Source organism: Rhinoraja longicauda, chromosome 7 (genome assembly GCF_053455715.1).
Source record: "Rhinoraja longicauda isolate Sanriku21f chromosome 7, sRhiLon1.1, whole genome shotgun sequence".
NCBI lineage: Eukaryota > Metazoa > Chordata > Chondrichthyes > Rajiformes > Arhynchobatidae > Rhinoraja > Rhinoraja longicauda.
The window spans coordinates 8455974-8480046 of NC_135959.1; the positions used below are offsets into that span (position 1 = coordinate 8455974).

The 24073-nt window shown below is 45.9% G+C and overlaps 2 protein-coding genes across 2 annotated transcripts in view; both read left to right on the forward strand.

The window, feature by feature from the left end:
- asmtl (acetylserotonin O-methyltransferase-like) overlaps window positions 1-24073 on the forward strand; it is a 125964-nt gene that overhangs the window by 57515 nt on the left and 44376 nt on the right. The window lies entirely within an intron of this gene.
- LOC144595454 (P2Y purinoceptor 8-like) lies at window positions 1837-3212 on the forward strand. Its single transcript, XM_078402961.1, is given in 2 exon segments — window positions 1837-1881; window positions 1884-3212. Coding segments are annotated over 2 exon segments (1083 nt in total). The 3' UTR covers window positions 2922-3212.

Genomic DNA, 24073 nt, shown 5'->3' on the forward strand with positions numbered 1-24073 from the left:
GCTGGGTGGCGCGGACTCGGTGGGCCAAAGGGCCTGTTTCCGCGCTGTATCATATCATATCATATCATATATATATACAGCCGGAAACAGGCCTTTTCGGCCCACCAAGTCCGTGCCGCCCAGCGATCCCCGTACATTAACACTATCCTACACCCACTAGGGACAATTTTTACATTTACCCAGCCAATTAACCTACATACCTGTATGTCTTTGGAGTATCTAAATCAAATCTATGCCTCTAACAGCCGTAAAGATGCTGCCTTATAGGGCCAGAGACCCAGGTTCGATTCTAACCACGGGTGCTCTCTTTACGGAGTTTGTACGTGCTCCCCGTGGCGTGCGTGGGTTTTGCCCAGTTGCTCCGGTTTCCTCCCACCCTCCAGAAACGTACAGATTTGTGGGTTGGTAAAATTGTAAATTGTCCCTAGTGTGTGGAGGATAGTGTTAGTGTTCAGGGATTATGGGTCGGCGCGGATTTGGTGGGAATAACGTGAATAAGTAGTCAGGCATGGGTTACCAATTGTGGATGATCAGCCATGATCACAATGAATGGCGGTGCTGGCTCGAAGGGCCAAATGGCCTCCTCCTGCACCTATTTTCTATGTTTCTATGTTTCTATGTTTAGTGTAAGAAAAAAATCCAGTAAAGTCCGATCCAAGATAATCCGAGGGTCTCCAATCAGGTAGATGGGAGCTCAGGATTGTTCCCTAGTTGTTGGTAGGATGGTTCAGTTGCCTGATAACAGCTAGGAAGAAACTGTCCCTGAATCTGGAGGTGTGCGTTTTTTTTACACCTTACCATCAAGAATAGAATATTAAAAAACCCACTGCCTGCTAACCAAAATAAATGGCTTAGACTAAATGTGATTTGGTTAACTTACTGAACTGTACTTGACATAGTTTCACATTGATAAATCATTCCGCACAAGATGCAATTTAATTTCTGAATGAGGAAAAACTTTTTCAGTCAGAGAGTTGTGGATCTGTGGAATTCTCTGCCTCAGAAGGCAGTGGAGGCCAATTCTCTGAGTACATTCAAGAGAGAGCTGGATAGAGCTCTTAAGGATAGCGGAGTCAGGGGGTATGGGGAGAAGGCAGGAACGGGGTACTGATTGAGAATGATCAGCCATGATCACATTGAATGGCGGTGCTGGCTCGAAGGGCCGAATGGCCTCCTCCTGCACCTATTGTCTATTGTCTATTGCCAAAGAGGAACACAATCTGGAACATCACCTATCCATGTTCTCCAGAGATGCTGCCTGACCTGCTGAGTTATTCCTGCACTTTGTATGTCTATCTTTGGATTATTTAATGTCTTTGATTATGTATATCCAAACTCAGTTAGTTTAGAGATACAGAAATACAGTGCGGAAACAGGCCATTCAGTCCATCGAGTCCTTGCTGACCATCAATCCCCGTAAAGTAGAACTATCCTACGCACACTAGAGACAATTTACAATTTTACCGAAGCCAATTGACCTACAAAACCTGTACGTCTTTGGAGTTTAGGGAGGAACCGGGGCACCCAGTGAAAACCCACGGGAGAAGGTACAAACTCTGCACAGACAGCACCCATGGTCAGGATCGACCAAGGGTCTCTGGCGCTGTAAGGCAGCAACTCTACCACTGTGCCACCACGAGGCCAAGTCAGTGAATATTTCTAAGGCAGAGATAGACAAATTCTTGATTAGAACGGGTGAAGGGTTATGGGGAGAAGGCAGGAAAATGGGATTAGGAGGCAGAGACCAGCCATGATTGAATGACGGAATAGAATCGATGGGCCGAGTGGCCTAATTCTACTCCGGAAACTTGTGAACTTGTGAACAGTGATGTCTTCATGCTCATATTCTTGGTATAAGTAACTAGTTGTTCACTTGTTTTTATCAGAAGTCAAAGCCTCGTATCACCAGCCGGGCACCAGATGACTTGGACATGAATATTACAGGGTTGGACACTGAAACGCTGGAAATGCTGAACAGTGACGCCGTGAGGATCATCATTCCCACTGTTTACCTGGCCGTTATCATCATCGGCCTGCCCAGCAATGTTATCTCCTGCTCACTGCTTTGCTTCTACACACGACCCAAGACTCCCTTGGTCATCTTCATGATCAACCTGGCCATCACCGACCTTCTGCTCGCCATCTTCCTCCCCTTCCAGATCGCCTACCACCTCAACCACAGCAACTGGGTCTTCGGCAAGAGCCATTGCACCTTTGTCACCACCTTGTTCTACGCCAACATGTACTGCTCCATCTTGACGATGACGTTCATCAGCATTGAGCGCTATGTTGGGGTGGTCCACCCCATCTGGTACAAAGCAGGGTGGGGAAGCAAGCATGCCGTGATTGCCTGCCTGGGAATATGGGCAACTTTACTGATCGTCCTGCTGCCCTTCGAATACAGCGATCTAACGTTTGACGTCCGGGAGCTGAACATAACGACGTGTTTTGACGTACTCAAGAGAAACATGCTTCCCGACCAGAACGCGTGGGGATTGTTTCTCTTCACCCTCTTTGTCCTGCTCTTCCTGATTCCGTTCACCATCACCATCGTGTGCTACGTGCTGGTCATACTGAAACTCTCTCGGACATCTGACCACGCGACAGCGCACAAGAAGAAAAGGGCGGTGCTCTTGGCAGTTACTGTCCTCTTGGTCTTCATCACGTGCTTCGCGCCCAGCAACATTACTCTCTTAATTCACATTATACTGAGGTTTGCATATGACACCGGTTGCTACACGGCCTACAAATTGACCTTGTCGCTCAGCTGTGTGAACAGCTGCCTCAACCCATTCATCTTCTGTTTTGCTTCCACGGAGTTTCAGAAACGGGTGTACCGTTTATTTAATTGGAGGCAGCCGCATCAACAACAGGACAGATCTATGCTCCCATCCAGAAGGTTAAGCTCTGGTAAGAGTTAATGAAGTATCTCAAAAACCCAATCCAATTGTTTAGCTCAGAGAGTTTAGTTCAGAGATACAGCGTGGAAACTGGCCCTTCGGCCCACCGAGTCACCACCGACTCACGATCACCCCGTGCACTAGTTCTGTCCTATGACACCAATTACCAAAGCCAATTCGCTTACAAACACGCATGACCCTAACCCTAACCGGTGGCGCAGCGGTAGAGTTGCTGCCTTACAGCGAATGCAGCGCCGGAGACTCAGGTTCGATCCTGACTACGGGCGGCGTCTGTACGGAGTTTGTATGTTCTCCCCGTGACCTGCGTGGGTTTTCTCCGAGATCTTCGGTTTCCTCCCACACTCCAAAGACGTACAGGTGTGTAGGTTAATTGACTGGGTAAATGTAAAAATTGTCCCTAGTGTGTGTAGGATAATGTTAATGTGCGGGGATCGCTGGGCGGCGCGGACTCGGTGGGCCGAAGGGCCTGTTTCCGCGCTGTATCTCTAAAATCTAAATCTAAAACCGGAGCACCCAGAGGAAAGCCCCACGCAATCACAGGGAGAATGTATGGACAGCACCCATAGTTAGGACCGAACCAGAGTGCCTGGCGAAGACAATTAACCTACACACCTGTGCATCTTTGGAGTGTCAGGGAAACCGGAGCACCCGGAGGAAGCCCACAGGGAGAAAGTACAAACTCCGTACAAACAGCACCCGTGGTCAGGATCGAACACGGGTCTCTGGCGCAGTAAGGCAGCACCTCTGACGCTGCGCTAACGTGCCGCCCTCTAATGCTGCACCACTGTGCCGCCCTTGTTCAGGAACAAAGCCCTCCCATGATGACCTAATTGGTCAACTTGACCCATGATGGGTCTGTGAGGATGCACAAGGAAACATGGAGACAATCTAATTCTACTTGTTGGGGCTGAATCCAAAAGCTGAAGCCGGCAGGTCCACTGGAAGTTTTACACCCAGACCGTTGTCGGACGTTTGAAGCCTTTTTATCAAATGGTAATAATAGTAACTCTCAGCATCTTGTCTTCGCACGACATCCCCATAAGCTGTCGAACCTTCTTCCCTGAAGAAGTCTGAGGAAGGCCGACCCGAAACGTCTCATATCCATTTCCTCCAGAGATGCTGCCTGACCTTCTGAGTTACCATATAACCATATAACAATTACAGCACGGAAACAGGCCCGTTCGGCCCTACCAGTCCACGCTGACCACTTTCTCTGACCTAGTCTCATCTACCTGCTCTCAGACCATAACCCTCCAATCCCCTCCCATCCATATACCTATCCAATTTACTCTTAAATAATAAAATCGAGCCTGCCTCCACCACTCCCACCAGAAGCTCATTCCACACAGCCACCACCCTCTGAGTAAAGAAGTTACCCCTCATGTTACCCCTAAACCTTTGTCCCTTAAATTCTGAAGTTATGTCCCATTGTTGGAATCTTCCCCACTCTCAAAGGGAAAAGCCTACCCACGTCAACTCTGTCCGTCCCTCTTAAAATTTTTAAAACCTCTCCAGCATTTTGAGTCTATTTTTGGTGTTAACCAGCTTTTGCAGTTCCTTTTATTAAAACTTCTTCCCTGATTTTTTCCCATCGAGAACACATAAGGCTGTGGAGGCCAAGTCAGTGGATATTTTTAAGGCTGGGATAGATCGATTTTTGATTAATACTGGTGTCAGAGATTATGGGGAGAAGGCAGGAAAATGGGGTTAGGAGCAAAGATACTAGAGGAGCAAGATGAACCACTCCATCGAAATCGCGTATACTGAAGTGTAATATGCAAAGGAGCGTAATGTCCGCCATTTTAGTAAGCAAAATCCGCCGTTCGCTAGGCCTCTCGCAGTGTAATCAGTGTTTTGGGGGAACGTGTTATGGTATGTGTGATGGTACCATAAAAATGCAGAAAATATCTCATCTATCAATTCACAGATTCTTGTTATTTTTCTTTTTAAATGTTTCTGCAAGTATCTGCCTACTAAAATGGCGCCATGACATACTATGGTTTTTAAGGTCGAGTGGTCCATCTTGCTCTGCTCTATTGTCTTTGGTTAGGAGGGAGAGATAGATCAGCCATGATTGAATGGCGGAGTGGACTTGATGGGCCGAATGGCCGAATTCTGCTTGTATTCCTTATGACCTTATGACATGACCTTACAACAAAGCATTTCTCTGTACCTTGGTACATGTGACAATAAAGTATCATTGAATTCATTCATGATTGTGTGATTACCTTCCCTTTAACCAATGCTTATTGTATAATATAATAATAATATATTCCTTTATTCGTCCCACACCGAGGAAATTTACAGTGTTACAGCAGCAAAGTGGATAGCAAGAGAGCAAGAGATCATTCATTATAAATAAAAGATACATAAATTGTCATCAGTTTTCTGTGTGTTCTTAGCTGTTATTGTTGACTCGTCTGCTGGGAGCAGTGCTGGTTGTGCAGTCTCACAGCAGTACCTCCTGCCGTTGTATTTGTGTGTGGCGTTTACACATTCCCCCTTGCTGCTCTTTGCAAGACGAACTAAACTTCTATAAGTTTTGTAAAATAGAGTACATTCTTTTTAATACAATAAAAGTTTTGATCACAATTATCAAACAGGGGTCACAGCTTAAGGATAAGGGGGAAGTCTTTTAGGACCGAGATGAGAAAACATTTCTTCACACAGAGAGTGGTGAGTCTGTGGAATTCTCTGCCACAGAGGGTAGTTGAGGCCAGTTCATTGGCTATATTTAAGAGGGAGTTAGATGTGGCCCTTGTGGCTAAAGGGATCAGGGGGTATGGAGAGAAGGCAGGTACAGGTTACTGAGTTGGATGATCAGCCATGATCATATTGAATGGCGGTGCAGGCTCGAAGTGCCGAATGGCCTACTCCTGCACCTATTATCTATGTTCTATGTTTCTATGTTTGTTTTAGTGGTCTTTTTAATGATATTGTTTTGCATGTGATATTGCCCAATTGCCCAAATGTATTAATGTTGTCAAACAATATTTATAATGATAAAGGCCCTAACTGAATTGCGGGGTGAAAGTTAAAGGTCGGCTTCATCACAGACTAGACAAACAATACAGCAAAAGTAACATAGGCTTTCCAGTTTGCAAAGGTCACTCGGCACACAGTATTTGTTTCTGTGGGGGAGAACTATTTAGGTCCTCTCTCCTACTTTCTCTGTTGAGGGAGATCAGCATGTGTGAGTGAAAAGGGGAGTACGTGAGTGTGTGCATCAGAGAGAGACAATGAGAGGAAGGAAGAAAGCAGGAGCAAAAAGGGGAGAGAGATGGGGTGGAGAGTGGGGAGAGAGGGGGACAAAGAGGTGGGGAGAGAGAGGGGGAGAGAGAGAGAATGGAAGAGAGGGGGGAGAGAGAGAGGGGGGGAGAGAGAGGGGGGAGAGAGGAAGGGAGAGGGGGGAGAGAGAGGGGGAGAGAGATGAAGGGAGTGAGGGGAGGATAGAGAGGGGGAAGAGAGAGGGGGGAAGAGAGAGGGGGGAGAGAGAGGGGGGGAGAGAGAGGGGGGGAGAGAGAGGGGGAGAGAAAGGGGGAGGGATGAGAGGGGGAAGAGAGAGGGGGAGAGAGAGGAAGGGAGAGGGGGGAGAGAGAGGGGAAGAGAGATGAAGGGAGAGGGGGGAGAGAGGGAGAGGGGAGAGAGAAAGACACAGAGAGAGAGAGAGAGAGAGAGAAAGAGAGAGAGAGAGAGAGAGAGAGAGAGAGAGAGAGGGGGAGAGGGGGAGAGGGAAGGAGGGAGAGGGAGAGGGAGAATATGATAGGAAGAGTCAGAATGTGAGGGTAATGTGCAAAATTGTCCCGAGTATGTAGGATAGTGTTAGTGTATGGGGATCGCGTAAAATTCCCTGTTTAAAGAGCCATCTGCCTCAACAGTAAGCCTGTAAGCAGTTATAGTCGTAGCACGAAAACAGGCCCTTAGGCCCAACTTGCCCATCAGAATACTATACATTTCAATAAGATCTCGTTTCAATCAACGAATCTGTAGTGAACAAAGCGCTTCTCCTCAAATCTCTCCTGATGTTGCAATCCAGACATCCCTGAAATCAGTCTAAGATCCTGTGGCATCTTGACACTGGGGATGTGAAGTGGATGTTTCAACTAGTTGAAGCATTTTGACCGAGTGGATGTCGTCACGGAAATTAGGGGACAATTATTTACAACTAAGGTGCCTAGAAACTCCTCAGGGTGAATCGGTGAAACTCCCAATTCTGAAGGTTTCTGGGGCCCAGATCATTGGGAAAGATTTTGAAATATTGGGGAATTGAGGGCAGCTGGGAACTGGCAATACAGAGGAGGTGAGGCTTGGGGCAGATCAGCCCCTGGTCTTGTTGAGACGTAGAGAAGCTTTGTGAGGCCGAATGGCCTGACAAATGGCCTACACTAGCCCCACCTGCCTGCGTTTGACCCATAAACACTGGAATTTAGAACGATGAGAGGGGATCTTATCGAAACGTATAAGATTATTAATGGGTTGGACACGTTAGAGGCAGGAAACATGTTCCCAATGTTGGGGGAGTCCAGAACCAGGGGCCACAGTTTAATAATAAGGGGTAATAAGGCCATTTAGAACGGAGATGAGGAAAACCTTTTTCAGTCAGAGAGTTGTGAATCTGTGGAATTCTCTGCCTCAGAAGGCATTGGAGGCCAATTCTCTGAATGCATTCAACAGAGAGCTAGATAGTGCTCTTAAGGATAGCAGAGTCAGGGGGTATGGGGAGAAGGCAGGTACGGGGTACTGATTGAGAATGATCAGCCATGATCACATTGAATGGCGGTGCTGGCTCTAAGGGCCGAATGGCCTACTCCTGCACCTATTGTCTATTGTCTATTGTCATATTCCTCTAAACCAGTCCTACCCATGTACCTGTCTAATTGTTTCTTAAATGTTGCGATCGTCCCTGCCTTAACTACCTCCTCTGGCAGCTCATTCCATGCACACACCACCCTTTGTACCCATCTAATTGTTTCTTAAACGTTGCGATAGTCTCTGCCTCAACTACCTTCTCTGGCAGCTCGTTCCATACACCTTTCGTGTGAAATAAGTTACTGCTCAGGTTCCTATTAAATCTTTGCTCCTTCACATTAAACCTATGTCCTCTGTCAGATTTTGGAGGACTTTCGCCAAGGGTATAAATGCACATTCTAACGTTTAGCCTGAGAGGTGGTTAGTTTAGATCTGTTAGGGGGGAAGAAATTGAAATGTTGCGAATGGAGGCAGAGAGATAGGGGGGTGATACACGACTACCTTCAAAGAACAAGTTCAAAGAATGGCTTCCAGCACTGATGGTTTCGACAGTACGTATACAACCCTGCATTAGTCAGCTCTGTATGAGCGTGTCTCAGTGTAAAATGATAACCACATACATCAGTGAGTGTTGCTGGTGTGAATGGTGCAAAGGGACTTTGCAGCTTTGAGCTGTTTGAGGTGTCTCGAAGTGACTGAAAGAAACCATCTTGACGAGGCACAAGGGTTTTTTTTTCGTGAGGTTAAACTGATGCCTGGTGTGTTGTACATCTTTGTAATAACCAGAAAAATCAGTGTCACAAAAAAAAATATATTAAATCTGTTCTTAAAATTGGGACTGCGAGTGGAACAAAGTTTCGCTGGATGGTGGGATCGATTGACCAGATACTTGGTCAAATATCTCTCACCCTCTGGCACGTTTCACCTAGAGTACGAGAGATCAGAATGAGAATGAATATTCACCTGCTGAAATCATGGGCTGGAGCTCAAACCATCTAGACTAAGGCTGCTCTGGTATTTTATCTCATTCACATGTTTAAACTATAATGTTTTATATTTAATGTTTTAATGTTTTATGTTTTATTCTTAATTGTTTACTGTATGTCGTGTTGTTACTTGTGAGCAAAGCAGCGAGGCAAATTTCTTGTATGTATACATACTTGGCTGATAAAATTTATTCAATTTAAAAGGTTATAAACAGAAGCATGCTGTTAAAAAATTTTTTTTAAAATATGGGATTTCTGGAGTTATACTCAGCAAGTCGGGCAACATCCTTGGAGAGAGGAACAGAAGCTCAATTCATGTACAAAGTGAGAAACAATTTGCTACCAAGTAACTTACAGGAAATGTTTTATGAAAGAGAGGGGGGTTATAATTTAAGGGGAACATTAAATTTCAAGATTCGCAATACTCGAACAACAATGAAAAGATTTTCTATATCAATCAGTGGAGTAAAGCTACGGAACAGAATGAATGCGGAATTAAAACAATGTTCAAACATCATCCAGTTTAAAAACAAATATAAACACATGATTTTTTCTAGGTACAGTGAGGAGGGGGATTAACAGTCACCAGGGTTCTACATATAATAACACATCATTATTTAAATAAGTATATCTATATGAACATATAAGGGTGTATGAGTATTTTTGTATTAATATCTGATACGATAAATATTGATTAGGGAATGGGGGCAGGATTAAATAAGTTCACATTTCTTCCAACTCCTTTTCGCACATGTTAAGTAATGGATGAAATTCCTTGTATTTCTTCTGTTTTTTTGTTTATTTTGTTTTTTAATTGATGTCTTTTAACATGTTCGAAATAAAATAAAATGAAAAAATGAAAAAGTTAGAATTTCCCCAGTCTGAAGAAGGGTTCCACCCCGAAACGTCATCCATCCTTTTTCTCCAGAGTTACAGCCGTACCCACTGAGTTACTCCAGCACTTTGCGTCTACCTTGAATAGAAGACAATAAGCAATAGACAATAGGTGCAGGAGTAGGCCATTCGGCCCTTCGAGCCAGCACCGCCATTCAATGTGATCATGACTGATCATTCTCAATCAGTACCCTGTTCCTTCCTTCTCCCCATACCACCTGACGCCGCTATCCTTAAGAGCTCTATCTAGCTCTATCTAGCTCTCTCTTGAATGCATTCAGAGAATTGGCCTCCACTGCCTTCTGAGGCAGAGAATTCCACAGATTCACAACTCTCTGACACAACTCTCCTCATCTCCGTTCTAAATGGCCTACCCCTTATTCTTAAACTGTGGCCCCTTGTTCTGGACTCCCCCAACATTGGGAACATGTTTCCTGCCTCTAACGTGTCCAACCCCTTAATAATCCTATACGTTTTGATAAGATCCCCTCTCATCCTTCTAACCTAATCTGCATTCAGAGTAATTTTTTCTGACTGTAAACTCACCTGTCCACTGATAACTGTCGACTTTCAGTCTGGTTAGTGTGCTTGTTTTGTATTTGATGTCATATCATATCATATCATATATATACAGCCGGAAACAGGCCTTTTCGGCCCACCAAGTCCGTGCCGCCCAGCGATCCCCGTACATTAACACTATCCTACACCCACTAGGGACAATTTTTACATTTACCCAGCCAATTAACCTACATACCTGTACGTCTTTGGAGTGTGGGAGGAAACCGAAGATCTCGGAGAAAACCCACGCAGGTCACGGGGAGAACGTACAAACTCCTTACAGTGCAGCACCCGTAGTCAGGATCGAACCTGAGTCTCCGGCGCTGCATTCGTTGCAAAGCAGCAACTCTACCGCTGCGCTACCGTGCTTCCTTTCCAGGTCTCACGTGGAGATTAGCTGAGAAGTCAGCATCTTCATTTACACACTGGTGACTTTACTTGCTGTGGTTGCCCATCTTACTTTTTTTTCCCCACGTGAAAGAAATCGAAACTAGAAAAGAATCGGTCCTCTAACTTTCATCCAGTTCCTCAAATTTTAAGGTCTGAAGAAGACCTGAAACATCACCCATTCCTTCTCTCCCGAGATGCTGCCTGACCCACTGAGTTACTCCAGCATTTTGTGTCTATCCTCGTATTTTAAGCTACTTGCCGTGTTTCTAGACATGCAGTTAAAGGTTAAAGGAAGGTGAAAGCTCACCTTGCTATCTAAGTTTTCATAATACTGAAGAAAAATATTTGAAGTGGAACATTAATTTCTGCCAAAGGAATGTCGGCCTTCATATCAAGAGGAGTTGAGTATAGGAGCAAAGAGGTCCTTCTGCAGTTGTACAGGGCCCTAGTGAGACCGCACCTGGAGTACTGTGTGCAGTTTTGTGTGCAATTCTTGCTATTGAGGGCGTGCAGCGTAGGTTTACTAAGTTAATTCCCGGAATGGCGGGACTGTCATATGTTGAAAGACTGGAGCGACTAGGCTTGTATACACTGGAATTTAGAAGGATGAGAGGAGATCTTATCGAAACGTCAAGTCAAGTCAATTTTATTTGTATAGCACATTTAAAAACAACCCACGTTGACCAAAGTGCTGCACATCTGATTAGGAAAAAAAAAAGAAACAACATACAGTGGCAGGCAGCCAAACACAACGGCGCGGCCATCTTGAACAAAGATGTATAAGATTATTAAGGGGTTGGACACGTTAGAGGCAGGAAACATGTTTTCAATGTTGGGGGAAGTCCAGAACCAGGGGCCACAGTTTAAAAATAAGAGGTAGGCCATTTAGAACTGAGATGAGGAAAAACTTTTTCAGTCAGAGAGTTGTGAATCTGTGGAATTCTCTGCCTCAGAAGGCAGTGGAGGCCAATTCTCTGAATGCATTCAAGAGAGAGCTAGATAGAGCTCTTAACGATAGCGGAGTCCCAGGCAGCATCCCGGGAGAGAAGGAATGGGTGACGTTTCAGGTCGAGACCCTTCTTCAAACCTTAAAATATGAGGAACTGGATGAAAGTTAGAGGACCGATTCTTTTCAAGTTTCGATTTCTTTCACGTGGGGAAAAAAAAGTAAGATGGGCAACCACAGCATGTAAAGTCACCAGTGTGTAAATGAAGATGCTCAATAGCAAGAATATCCGTCCTCAAATTTGGAGACCAAAACTGCACACGGTACTCCAGGTGCGGTCTCACTAGGGCCCTGTACAACTACAGAAGGACCTCTTTGCTCCTATACTCAACTCACGTCCCGTGCTCAATGTTCTGTTTGATCTCTCACCATTAAAACATAGCGAACGTTTCTGTTTTATTTTCATGATATATTGTATCTGCAATAACCGTGCCCATTCGTTTATCTTTCCAAATTTCCTGGAAACTGCTCTGCATTCTCTTCACTGCCCACACAGACTCCCTGCTGCATCGTTAGACTGCCTTTGATACTGTGAAATTTGCTCACTGCGGCACTTATTGGCCTTAAAGTCTGAATACCTCACACAGCTCTGAACTGCTTGGCATTTCTGTAAACAAATGCAGGAAGTCAGGTTTCTTACCTTCCAGCCCTTTCACAGAACCTCTGCATTTATGTGCATTTTATCATCAAAGAGAACCTGAATGCTTCACATGGCCTTAATGCAATGGCATCTCTGTATTCGGAATAGAGTCATTAAGCTGTACAGCACGGAAACGGGCCCTTCATCGCAACTCGTCCATGCCAACAGTGATGCCGAGGCTCACTCATCCCATTTGCTCTCATCAGGCCAGAATCCCTCTCCAGCTTTCCCCACCCATCTGCCTATCCAAACACCTTTTTAAATGTTACTAAATCAAGTGGAACCGTTGGGCCAAAACCTCTCCTGCATTGGTGCAGCACCCTCTCCTCCCCCCCTCCCCTCTCCCCCCCTTCCCCACATTCCCCTAACCATATTCTCCTGTCTTCTCCCCATAACCCCTGACACCCTTACTAATCAAGAATATGTCAATCTCTGCCTTAAAAATATCCATTGACTTGGCCTCCACAGCCGTCTGTGGCAATGAATTCCACAGATTCACCACCCTCTGACTAAAGAAATTCCTCCTCGTCTCCTTTCTAAAGGTACGTCCTTTTATTCTGAGGCTGTGGCCTCTGGTCCTGGACTCTCCCATCTTTATATTCTGGATTTCAACAGCAAGGTATTTTAATACTGCACTGAACTACCTGTGACTATTGACTGTGAGCTGTTTAATGATGTGCGGACATTCTTAAAATAAGAGTGGTTTAAAACTAAACTGACTGGAATATGGGGATGGAGTGGTTGACTGATCCGGAGGGATTTCCATGTCAGGATGCCAAAGGGCTGATTGCCTCCTTCTATACCATAACACTTCTCTGATTGTATGATGAATGGGCATCTTCATAGTCGGACAACCCACAAACAGGACCTTTAGTTTACCATGTCCATGCTGACCATGGTAATCGCACTTGCCAGCACTTGGTCCATGGCCTTCCATACTTTAAAAAGGCACAGGGTGCTGGAGCAACTCAGTGGGTCAGGCAGCGTCTCTGGAGAACACGGGCAGGCAAAGTTTCAGGCCGGGACCCTTCTTCAGTCAGTGCAGAAGGGTCTCGACCCAAGACATCACTTGTCCATGATCTCCAGTGATTTTGCCTGACCCGTAGTTACTCCACTGGAATTTAGAAGGATGAGAGGGGATCTTATCGAAAAATATAAGTTTATTAAGGGGTTGGACACGTTAGAGGCAGGAAACATGTTCCCAATGTTGGGGGAGTCCAGAACCAGGGGCCACAGTTTAAGAATAAGGGGTAGGCCATTTAGAACGGAGATGGGGAAAAACTTTTTCAGTCAGAGAGTTGTGATTCTGTGGAATTCTCTGCCTCAGAAGGCAGTGGAGGCCAATTCAAGAGAGAGCTAGATAGAGCTCTTAAGGATAGCGGAGTCAGGGGGTATGGGGAGAAGGCAGGAACGGGGTACTGATTGAGAATGATCAGCCATGATCACATTGAATGGTGGTGCTGGCTCGAAGGGCCGAATGACCTCCTCCTGCACCTATTGTCTATTGTCTACTTGGGCAGCTTGCAGCCCAGCGGTATGAACATTGACTTCTCCAACTTTAGATAGTTCCTCTGTCCCTCTCTTCCCCTCCGCCTTCCCACTTCTCCCTCTATCTTCCTGTCTCCACCTATATCCTTCCTTTGTCCCGCCCCCCCTGACATCAGTCTGAAGAAGGGTCTCGACCCTAAATGTCACCCATGCCTGACCTGCTGAGTTGCTCCAGCATTTTGTGAAATAAATACTTTCGATTTGTACCAGCATCTGCAGTTATTTTCTTACACCATCACTTTGTGTCCTTGTTTGTAAACCAGCATCTGCGGTTCTTTGTGTCTGCCTTACGACCTTGTTGTGGATATTTCTGAAATATTGTGAGCCTCTGCCTCCAACCTCCCCACCCTCTCCCCCACCCCATACAGTGCATCTAGATTACAACCACCAAACTCTCGGTGAAAGATATCTTTCTCAGATCCTCTCAGATAAACCTCTTACCCTTTACTCTGAACTTGTGACCCTGATTTTATATAATATGGCTTCGGTTAACGGTTTCCTACTATCTTACTGTATCTATGCCTCAGAATTTTGCATAGGTCAAGTCAAGTCAATTTTATTTGTATAGCACATTTAAAAACAACCCACGTTGACCAAAGTGCTGTACATCTGATTAGGTACTAAGGAAAAAAATGAAACATACAGTAGCACGTAAACAATTCACAGCGCCTCCTCAATGAGCCTCAAACGCTAAGCAGTAGAAATAGGTTTTGAGCCTGGACTTAAAGTAGTCGATGGAGGGGGCAGTTCTGATGGGGAGAGGGATGCTGTTCCACAGTCTAGGAGCTGCAACCGCAAAAGCGCAGTCACCCCTGAGCTTAAGCCTAGACCGTGGGATAGTGAGTAGCCCCAAGTCGGCCAACCTGAGGGACCTGGAGTTAGAGAGGGGGATTAGAAGATTTTTGATGTGGGGGGGGGGGATGTCCATTTAGGGCTTTATACGTGAATAGGAGGAGCTTGAAGTTGATTCTGTACCGTACAGGGAGCCAGTGGAGAGAGGCCAGAATCGGGGTGATGTGGTCCCTTTTACGGGTACCCGTCAGGAGTCTCGCTGCGGCGTTTTGGACCAGTTGCAGGCGGGACAGGGAAGATTGGCTGATCCCAGTGTATAGGGAGTTGCAGTAGTCTAGGCGGGAGGAAATGAAAGCGTGAATGATTTTTTCTGTGTCGTCGAATTGGAGGAAAGGTTTGATTTTAGCTATGGTTCGAAGTTGGAAGAAGCTGGCTTTTACCACAGCGTTGACTTGCTTATCAAATTTTAATGCAGAGTCAAATATCATGCTGAGGTTTTTGACATGCGGTTTGACTAGGCAGGATAGACTTCCAAGACTGCCTGTTATCGATTTGATGGAGTCGGGGGGGCCGAATAGGATGACCTCAGACTTGCTCTCATTTAATTGGAGGAAGTTCTGTGCCATCCAACATTTTATGTCCTCAAGGCAGTGTAAAAGGCTGTTTAAATTTGACTGGTTGTTGGGTTTCAGGGGGAGGTAAAACTGAGTGTCATCGGCATAGCAGTGGAAAGAAATGCCGTGCCTTTGAATGATTTGGCCAAGGGGGAGCATGTATAGATGTATAGAGCATGTATAGAGCATGTATAGAGCATGTATAGAGCATGTATAGAGCATGTATAGGTGTATCAGGTTCCCCCCCCCACCCCACTCTCAACTTCCTGCATTAGAAGCCTCTGACCTCTCAGTCATTGAAGCTTCTGACCTCAGTGAATTAAGCTTCTGACCTCTCATTCATTGAAGCTTCTGACCTCTCAGTCATCTCAGTCCCCACCAGACTGGCTGAGAAGCTGCTGAAACTGGGGCTTAACACTCACCCTGTGTGGTCCTGTAAATTTCTCACCGCCAGGCCCCAAGTGGTCAAGATGGGGAGACATACTTCTAACCCCCTCACCCTGAACACAGGATCCCCCCAGGGTTGCGTCCTTAGCCCCCTACTGTACTCCATGTACACACATGACTGTGTGGCCAGGTACAGCTCCAACTCCATCATCAAGTTTGCTATTGACACTGTGGTGGTGGGCCGGAACTCCAACAACGATGAGATGGCCTACCGGGAGGAGGTGGCTGATCTGGCACTCTGGTGTCAGGACAACTGCCTCCTCTTGAATGTCACAAAAACTAAGGAGCTGATTGTTGACTTTAGAAGGGCTCAACATCCGAGGACGTACACGCCACTGGAGTTAAATGGGATTACTGTAGGGACATAGGGATTGGCTGAGAGTTCGAACCCTCGGATTGGCTAACAATGTCACGAGGTGGGCCAGCGCGGGAGAGACAAGTCAGTCTAGTGTTGTACTCCGTCCGGTAAGGACGTATTCGTTGGTTGTCGATAGTTGTGAGTATTGCGTTTGTTACGGGGTTTTTGCCCATGCAAATAAACTCCGTCTTCAACACTCACCCGCTTCTGGACTCGCCACATTACTGTGGATAGGGTGAGCAGCTTTAAATACCTGGGAATCCACATCACAGAGGATCTGACATGGACAACACACATTGCCGTACTGGTGAGTAAGGCAGGGCAGCGCCTTTACCACCTCAGACAGTTGAGGAAATTTAGAGTCTCTCTGAGGATCCTTCAGTGCTTCTACTCTGGGGCTGTAGAAAGCATCTTGTCCGGGAACATCACAATCTGGTTTGGGAACAGCTCTGCCCAGGACAGGAAGGCTCTGCGGAGAGTAGAGATGGGACATGTTGGCCGGTGTGGGCAAGTTGGGCCGAAGGGCCTGTTTCCACGCTTTATGACTCTATGAATATGATTCTGTAATCATATCTGAGGCACACAGTTTTCTGGCATCAGAGTGATATTGGGCTGCAATGCAAATGTAGACCTTAAACATAAAAGACACTGAGAGCAGTGAAGCAAACCTACATTCTGTGCCTTGCTATCACTGCTTATGGAAAATGTGACTGTTGCAGTTTGAACTTTCAGAATACCTTTACTTGAGTTCACACTGAGGTAACACTGTTCGCATGAATCACAGATGGACCCACAGTGTTCATGTTGGGTCTGTGCAAAATCAATCCAGCCAACACCTCTCCCCTCCCTAACTTTCAAGTACTTATTCAATTTCCTCTTAAAACTACAGTGGCGCTGCGGTAGAGTTGCTGCCTTACAGCGCCGCAGGCCCAGGTTCGATCCTGACTAAGGGTACTGTCTGTACGGAGTTTGTACGTTCTCCCTGTGACCGCGTAGGCGATCCTTGAGTGCACCAGTTTCCTCCTACACTCCAAAGACGTGCAGGTTTGTATGTAAATTGTCCCTAGTGTGTAGGATGGTGTGAGTGTACGGGGTGATCGCGGGTCGGCGCGGACGCGGTGGGCCGAAGGCCTGCTTCCACGCGGTATCTCTAAAGTCTAATGTATAAAGCCTGAAAACGTTGACCTCCAAGTTCAAGAACAGCTTCTGTCCAACAACCATCAAGGTCTTGAAATGTTCTTAAAAGGCCTCGGTGTAGAATATCTACGCCACAGTCACTTTTTCCACATGTGATTTTGAAAGTGATGGTTTATTATTTCATTGCAAAATGAACCACAACGTCCTGCATGATAAAACATGGTCGGTGAAGAGATTATCACTGCAGACGTGTTTCATTGATATCTATTGCTGACTAATTTTCCAATTGTCTTCTTTTTCAGGACTCATTATTTCCACTAGAATGTAAACTGATCTGCTGAACAATTCTTGTGAACGTCGCCTGGTTCAGAGAAACATGATTTGCTAAATAATAGGTAACAGGTATCATGATTTGTAAATGAGAGTTCTTAGTTTAGAGCATGGAAATAGGCCCTTCGGCCCACCGAGTCTACGGTGACCATCGATTTTCCCTTCATACTAACTCTATGTTATCCCACTTTCTCATTCACTCTCGACAGACTAAAGGCCAAATTAACCTACAAACACACGTGTCTTTGGGATGTGGGACGAAACCAGGACACCTGGAGGAAACCCACGTGGTCACAGGGAGAACATGCAAACTCTACGCAGGCAGCATCCGAGGTCAGAACCTAGGTATCTGGCGCTGTGAGGCAGCGGCTCCACAAGATAAATTAGATAACAATTGAACAATTGAACCATTTGCTTTCAATTGAATTGAAAGCAAAGAGTGGGGATAAATGGGTCCCTTTCGGAATGGCAGGCAGTGACCAGTGGGGTACCGCAAGGTTCGGTGCTGGGACCCCAGCTATTTACGATATACATTAATGACTTAGATGAAGAGATTAAAAGTACCATTAGCAAATTTGCAGATGATACTAAGCTGGGGGGTAGTGTGAATTGTGAGGAAGATGCAATAAGGCTGCAGGGTGACTTGGACAGGTTGTGTGAGTGGGCGGATACATGGCAGATGCACTTTAATGTAGATAAGTGTGAGGTTATTCACTTTGGAAGAAAGAATAGAAAGGCAGATTATTATCTGAATGGTGTCAAGTTAGGAAGAGGGGATGTTCAACGAGATCTGGGTGTCCTAGTGTATCAGTCACTGAAAGGAAGCATGCAGGTACAGCAGGCAGTGAAGAAAGCCAATGGAATGTTGGCCTTCATAACAAGAGGAGTTGAGTGTAGGAGCAAAGAGGTCCTTCTACAGTTGTACCGGGCCCTGGTAAGACCGCACCTGGAGTACTGTGTGCAGTTTTGGTCTCCAAATTTGAGGAAGGATATTCTTGCTATTGAGGGCGTGCAGCATAGGTTCACTAGGATGAGGGGGGATCTTATTGAAACATATAAGATAATTAGGGGATTGGACACATTAGAGGCATGAAACATGTTCCCAATGTTGGGGGAGTCCAGAACAAGGGGCCACAGTTTAAGAATAAGGGGTGGGCCATTTAGAACGGAGATGAGGAAGAACTTTTTCAGTCAGAGAGTGGTGAAGGTGTGGAATTCTCTGCCTCAGAAGGCAGTGGAGGCCAGTTCGTTGGATGCTTTCAAGAGAGAGCTGGATAGAGCTCTTAAGGATAGCGGAGTGAGGGGGTATGGGGAGAAGGCAGGAACGGGGTACTGATTGAGAATGATCAGCCATGATCGCATTGAATGGCGGTGCTGGCTCGAAGGGCTGAATGGCCTACTCCTGCACCTATTGTCTATTGTCTATTGTCTAAGTCAAGTTTAACAACACCGCCATCTTCTGGTAGAGAAAACAAATAACAGAAATATGACGGTCCAGTTTAGTTGAGTTTTGAGGTACAGCATGGAAACAGGCCCTTCGGCCCACCGAGTATACACCGACCATCGATCACCCATTCACACTAGATCTATCTGACACACACAGGTACAATTTACAGAAGCCACACGTCTCTGTGATGTGGGAGGAAACTGGAGCTATCGGAGGAAACCCATGTGGTCACATGGAGAACGTGTAAACTACACGCAAACAGCACCCGAGGCCAGGGTCGAACTCGGGTCTCTGGCCCTGTGAGGCAGAGGCTCCACCTGCTGCACCACTGTGCCTCCCTGAATCTTATTTTTATTTCACCATACCACAGTGCCTGAACCTGCGGAAGAGTGATTTTTGTTTTCATTAAACTAATTTCGCAGAGGTAATTTGTGCGGCACGGTGGCGCAGCGGTAGAGCTGCTGCTTTACAGCACCAGAGGCGTGGGTTCGATCCTGACTGCGGGTGCTTGACTGTACGGAGATTGTACGTTCTCCCCATGACCTGTGTGGGTTTTATCCGGGATCTCCAGTTTCCTCCCACACTAGATAGAGCTCTTAAGGATAGCGGAGTCAGGGGGTATGGGGAGAAGGCAGGAACGGGGCAGGAAAGGGGTACTGATTGAGAATGATCAGCCATGATCACATTGAATGATGGTGCTGGCTCGAAGGGCCGAATGGCCTACTCCTGTACCTATTCACAAAATACTGGAGTAACTCAGCAGGTCAGGCAGCATCTCGGGAGAGAAGGAATGGGCGACGTTTCGGGTCGAGACCCTTCTTCAGACTGAAGACCCAAAACGTCGCCCATTCCTTCTCTCCCGAGATGCTGCCTGACCTGCTGAGTTACTCCAGCATTTTGTGAATAAATACCTTCGATTTGTACCAGCATCTGCAGTTATTTTCTTATACTCCTGCACCTATTGTCTATTGTCTATTGTCTATTGACTCCAAAGACGTACAGGTTTGTTGGCTAATTTGCTTGGTATAATTCTAAATTGTCGCCGGTGTGTGAAGGATAGTGTTAATGTGCGGGGATCGTTGGTCGGCCTGGACTCGGTGGGCCGAAGGGTCTGTTTCCGCGCTGCATTTCTAAACTAAACTAATCTAAAGGTAGACGTTCATTGTGCATGGAACGGTATTCCTAACATTGAACCTTTAACATCAGATTAACCCGATCCAGCAATACACTTCCAATGCTATGAAGTACGAAAATATAATCACCATTTCAACATAATCCGGTTCAGTAGGCAGGTATCCAACAGTTATTTGCATATTCTGTTTATTCAGTGTCAATAATGGCCAGTGCAAAGTACATGGCAGCATAAGCACGGTGGGTCTGTTCTTGTTGAGGTTGCACTGATCATTCAGGCCGACAAGGACAGTGTCCTTAGTGACTCCTGGAAACCCGTGCCTAATGATTGTTCAATCTCGGGAAGGAGTTTTCAGGACGGCACTGAGAACTTGTATACCTTGGATGTGCCTTGTCACATATATTCATAGAAACATAGAAAATAGGTGCAGGCGGAGGCCGTTTGGCCCTTCGAGCCAGCACCGCCATTCATTGTGATCATCCACAATCAGTAACCCGTTTCTGCCTTCTCCCCATATCCCTTGATTCCGCTAGCCCCTAGAGCTCTATCTAACTCTCTTTTAAATTCATCCAGTGAATTGGCTTCCACTGCCTTCTGTGGCAGAGAACTCCACAAATTCACAACCCTCAGGGTGAAGAAGTTTTTTCTCACCTCAGTTTTAAATGGCCTCCCTTTTATTCTTAGACTGTGACCCCTGGTTCTGAACTCCCCCAACATTGGGAACATTTTTCCTGCATCTAGCTTGTCCAGTCCTTTTTATAATTTTATACGTCTCTGTAAGATCCCCCCTCATCCTTCTAAATTCCAGTGAATACAAGCCCAGTCTTTCCAATCTTTCCTCGTATGACAGTCCCACCATCCCGGGGATTAACCTCATGAACCTACGCTGCACTGCCTCAATAGCATTTTGATCCCATGAATTACATCGTGACCAACGGAACTGAGGTGAATAGTGTCGGAAGGACATTTGGCGCATTGGCCTTCATCAGTCAGAATATTGAGTAGAGAAGTTGGGAGGTCATGGTGCAGTTGTATAAGACTTTGGTGAGGCCGCATTTAAAGTATTGTGTTCAGTTCTGGGCAGCATGTTTTAGGAAAGATGTTGTCAAGGTGGAAAAGGAACAGAGAAGATTTACGAGGATGTTGCCAGGAATAGAGGGTCTGAGCTATAGGCAGAGGTTGAGTAAGCTGGGACTCTATTCCTTGGAGCGCAGGAGGATAAGGGGTGATCTTACAGAAGTGTATAAGATCATCAGAGGAATAGATTGGGTTGATGCACAGAGTCTCTTACCCAGAGTAGATGAATCAAGGACCAGAGGACATAGGTTTAAGGTGAAGGGGAAAAGATTTACATAGAAACATAGAAATAGGTGCAGGAGAAGGCCATTCGGCCCTTCGAGCCAGCACCGCCATTCATTGTGATCATGGCTGATCGTCCCCATTCAATAACCCGTGCCTGCCTTCTCCCCATATCCCTCGATTCCACTAGCCCCTAGAGCTCTATCTAACTCTCTCTTAAATCCATCCAGTGATTTGGCTTCCATTGCCCTCTGTGGCAGAGAATTCCACAAATTAATAGGAATCTGAGGGGCAACTTTTTTACACAAAGGGTGGTTGGTGTATGGAACAAGCTGCCAGAGGAGGTAGTTGAGGCAGGGACTATCCCAACATTTAAGAAACAGTTAGACAGGTACATGGATAGGACAGGTTTGGAGGGATATGAACCAAAGGTGGGACTCATGTAGCAGAGACATGTTGGCCGTTGTTAGCAAGTTAGTCACATTATGAGTCTATGACGCTATCTATGCTTGTCCCATTTGCCCATTTTTGACTCACTCATATCCCACTAAACTTTTCCTATCCAGGTAACCATCAGAATATCTTTTAAATCTGCCTGCCTCAACAATTTCATCTGGCACCTGGCTCTATGTGTGCCACCATTTGTGTGAAAAAGTTGTCCCTCAGTTTCCTATTAAATTTTTCCTCTCTCAACTTAAACCTCTGCACTCTCGTTCTTGATATCCCACTCCTATGAAAAACGACCCCTGCATTCACCCTATCAATGCCCCTCATGATGTTACACACCACCCTATCAAAATTGCAGCTCAGGAGGAGGGGGAAGAAAGGTGAGTGGGGTAAATCTCACATTTACCTATTAGTATACATGCATAAAATGACATCTTGGTGATCCAAGTACAAATATACAGCACAAATCATATTGATCAAAGATAACCTTAAAGCAAACGAGATCCATTTATTACACTGGCCCCATCCCCAAACTCTGCATCGGCGAAACCAAAGGCGATCGTTTCGCTCAACACCTTCGCTCAGTCCGCCTTAACCAACCTGATCTCCCGGTGGCTGAGCACTTCAACTCCCCCTCCCACTCCCAGTCTGACCTTTCTGTCATGGGCCTCCTCCAGTGCCATAGTGAGGCCCACCGGAAATTGGAGGAACAGCACCTCATATTTCGCTTGGGCAGCTTGCAGCCCAGCGGTATGAACATTGACTTCTCCAACTTTAGATAGTTCCTCTGTCCCTCTCTTCCCCTCCCCCTTCCCAGTTTTCCCTCTATCTTCCTGTCTCCACCTATATCCTTCCTTTGTCCCGCCCCCCTGACATCAGTCTGAAGAAGAGTCTCGACCCGAAACGTCACGCATTCCTTCTCTCCTGAGATGCTGCCTGACCTGCTGAGTTACTCCAGCATTTTGCGAAATAAATACCCATTTATTTCATGGTAAACGCAAACAACCCGCTTAACCTTTTAGACATTTGGTGCCTGAGTACACAAGATTTCAACCTTGAAACAAAGCGTACAACAAGCACATTACGTTCTTTTGCAATGGTGCAATAGAAACATCACTGACACAGAATTTACTCAGTCACCACATCTAACGTTCTGACTCGGATGAATAATAACATACTTTAACATTTCCAGCTTGCTTGCTACGATAAAGCAAAAAGGATCATACCTGCTTAGAAATAACACATTGAAATTGACTTGTATTAAACTTTTAACTTTATTAAAAAGTTGAATAATAAACTGCACTTAACTGTATTGCATTGAAGATAGACACATAAAAGCTGGAGTAACTCAGCGGGACATGCAGCATCTCTGTAGAGAAGGAATGGGTGACGTTTCGGGACGAGACTCTTCTGCAGATATTGAAGAGTTTGGTGTATAATTCTCATTTCCAACAAGCAATTTCCGATCCTTGGTTTGTACCTGTAGGAATAAAAATCCTACATTTACCTACAGTGTTGGTGAATCAAAATTCATAACTTTGTCTTTAGGCTTGATAAATCGTTTGATTTCAGTTAAACCAGATCTGCTTTTAAATGTTTTAAAAATATATCCGTTATACAGGAAGGAACTGCAGATGCTGATTTACACAAAAATAGACACATAATGCTGGAGTAACTCAGCAGGTCAGGCAGCACCTCTGAAGAAAAGAAATAGGTGATATTTTGGGTCAGAACTCTTCTCAGCTAAACTAGCATCTGCATAAACCATAATCTGTATAAACCAGTCATTAATTTATTGTTACATGTACCGAGCGAGGTACAGCGAAAAGCTTTTGTTGCATGCTAAATGGTCAACGGAAACACAATACATGATTACAATCGAGCCATCCACAATGTACAGATACGTGATAAAGGGAATATCATCTAAATACTAAAACTCTCGTTTGTTTGTTTGTTTGTTCCTGAACTACAGCCAAAACGGTACACGATAGCGTGACAATTTTAGGCCCACCTTACTCAGCGTCGTCCCTTTGGTGCTAATGGAAGAAGTTTAATTGAAATCACTGTTATATTTTTTAAGTTATTCACATTTTAAAGTTTAAATCTATCTCCTACGGAGGGAGGAGGTAGGGGGGGGGAGGGAGGGAGGTGGAAAGGAGGGGTTGAGGGGGATGGGGTGGGGGGGAGGGGAAGGGGAGGGAGGGGGATGGGGGAGGGGAGGGGTGAGGGGGAGGAGGGAGGGGGGTAGGGGGAGGAGGGAGGGGGAGGGAGGGGGTGGGAGGGGGGAGGGAGGGGGGAGGGGGAGGCAGGAGGGGGGAGAGGGGGGAGGAGAGGGTGCTGCACCAATGCAGGAGAGGTCTGGGCCCAACGGGTTCACT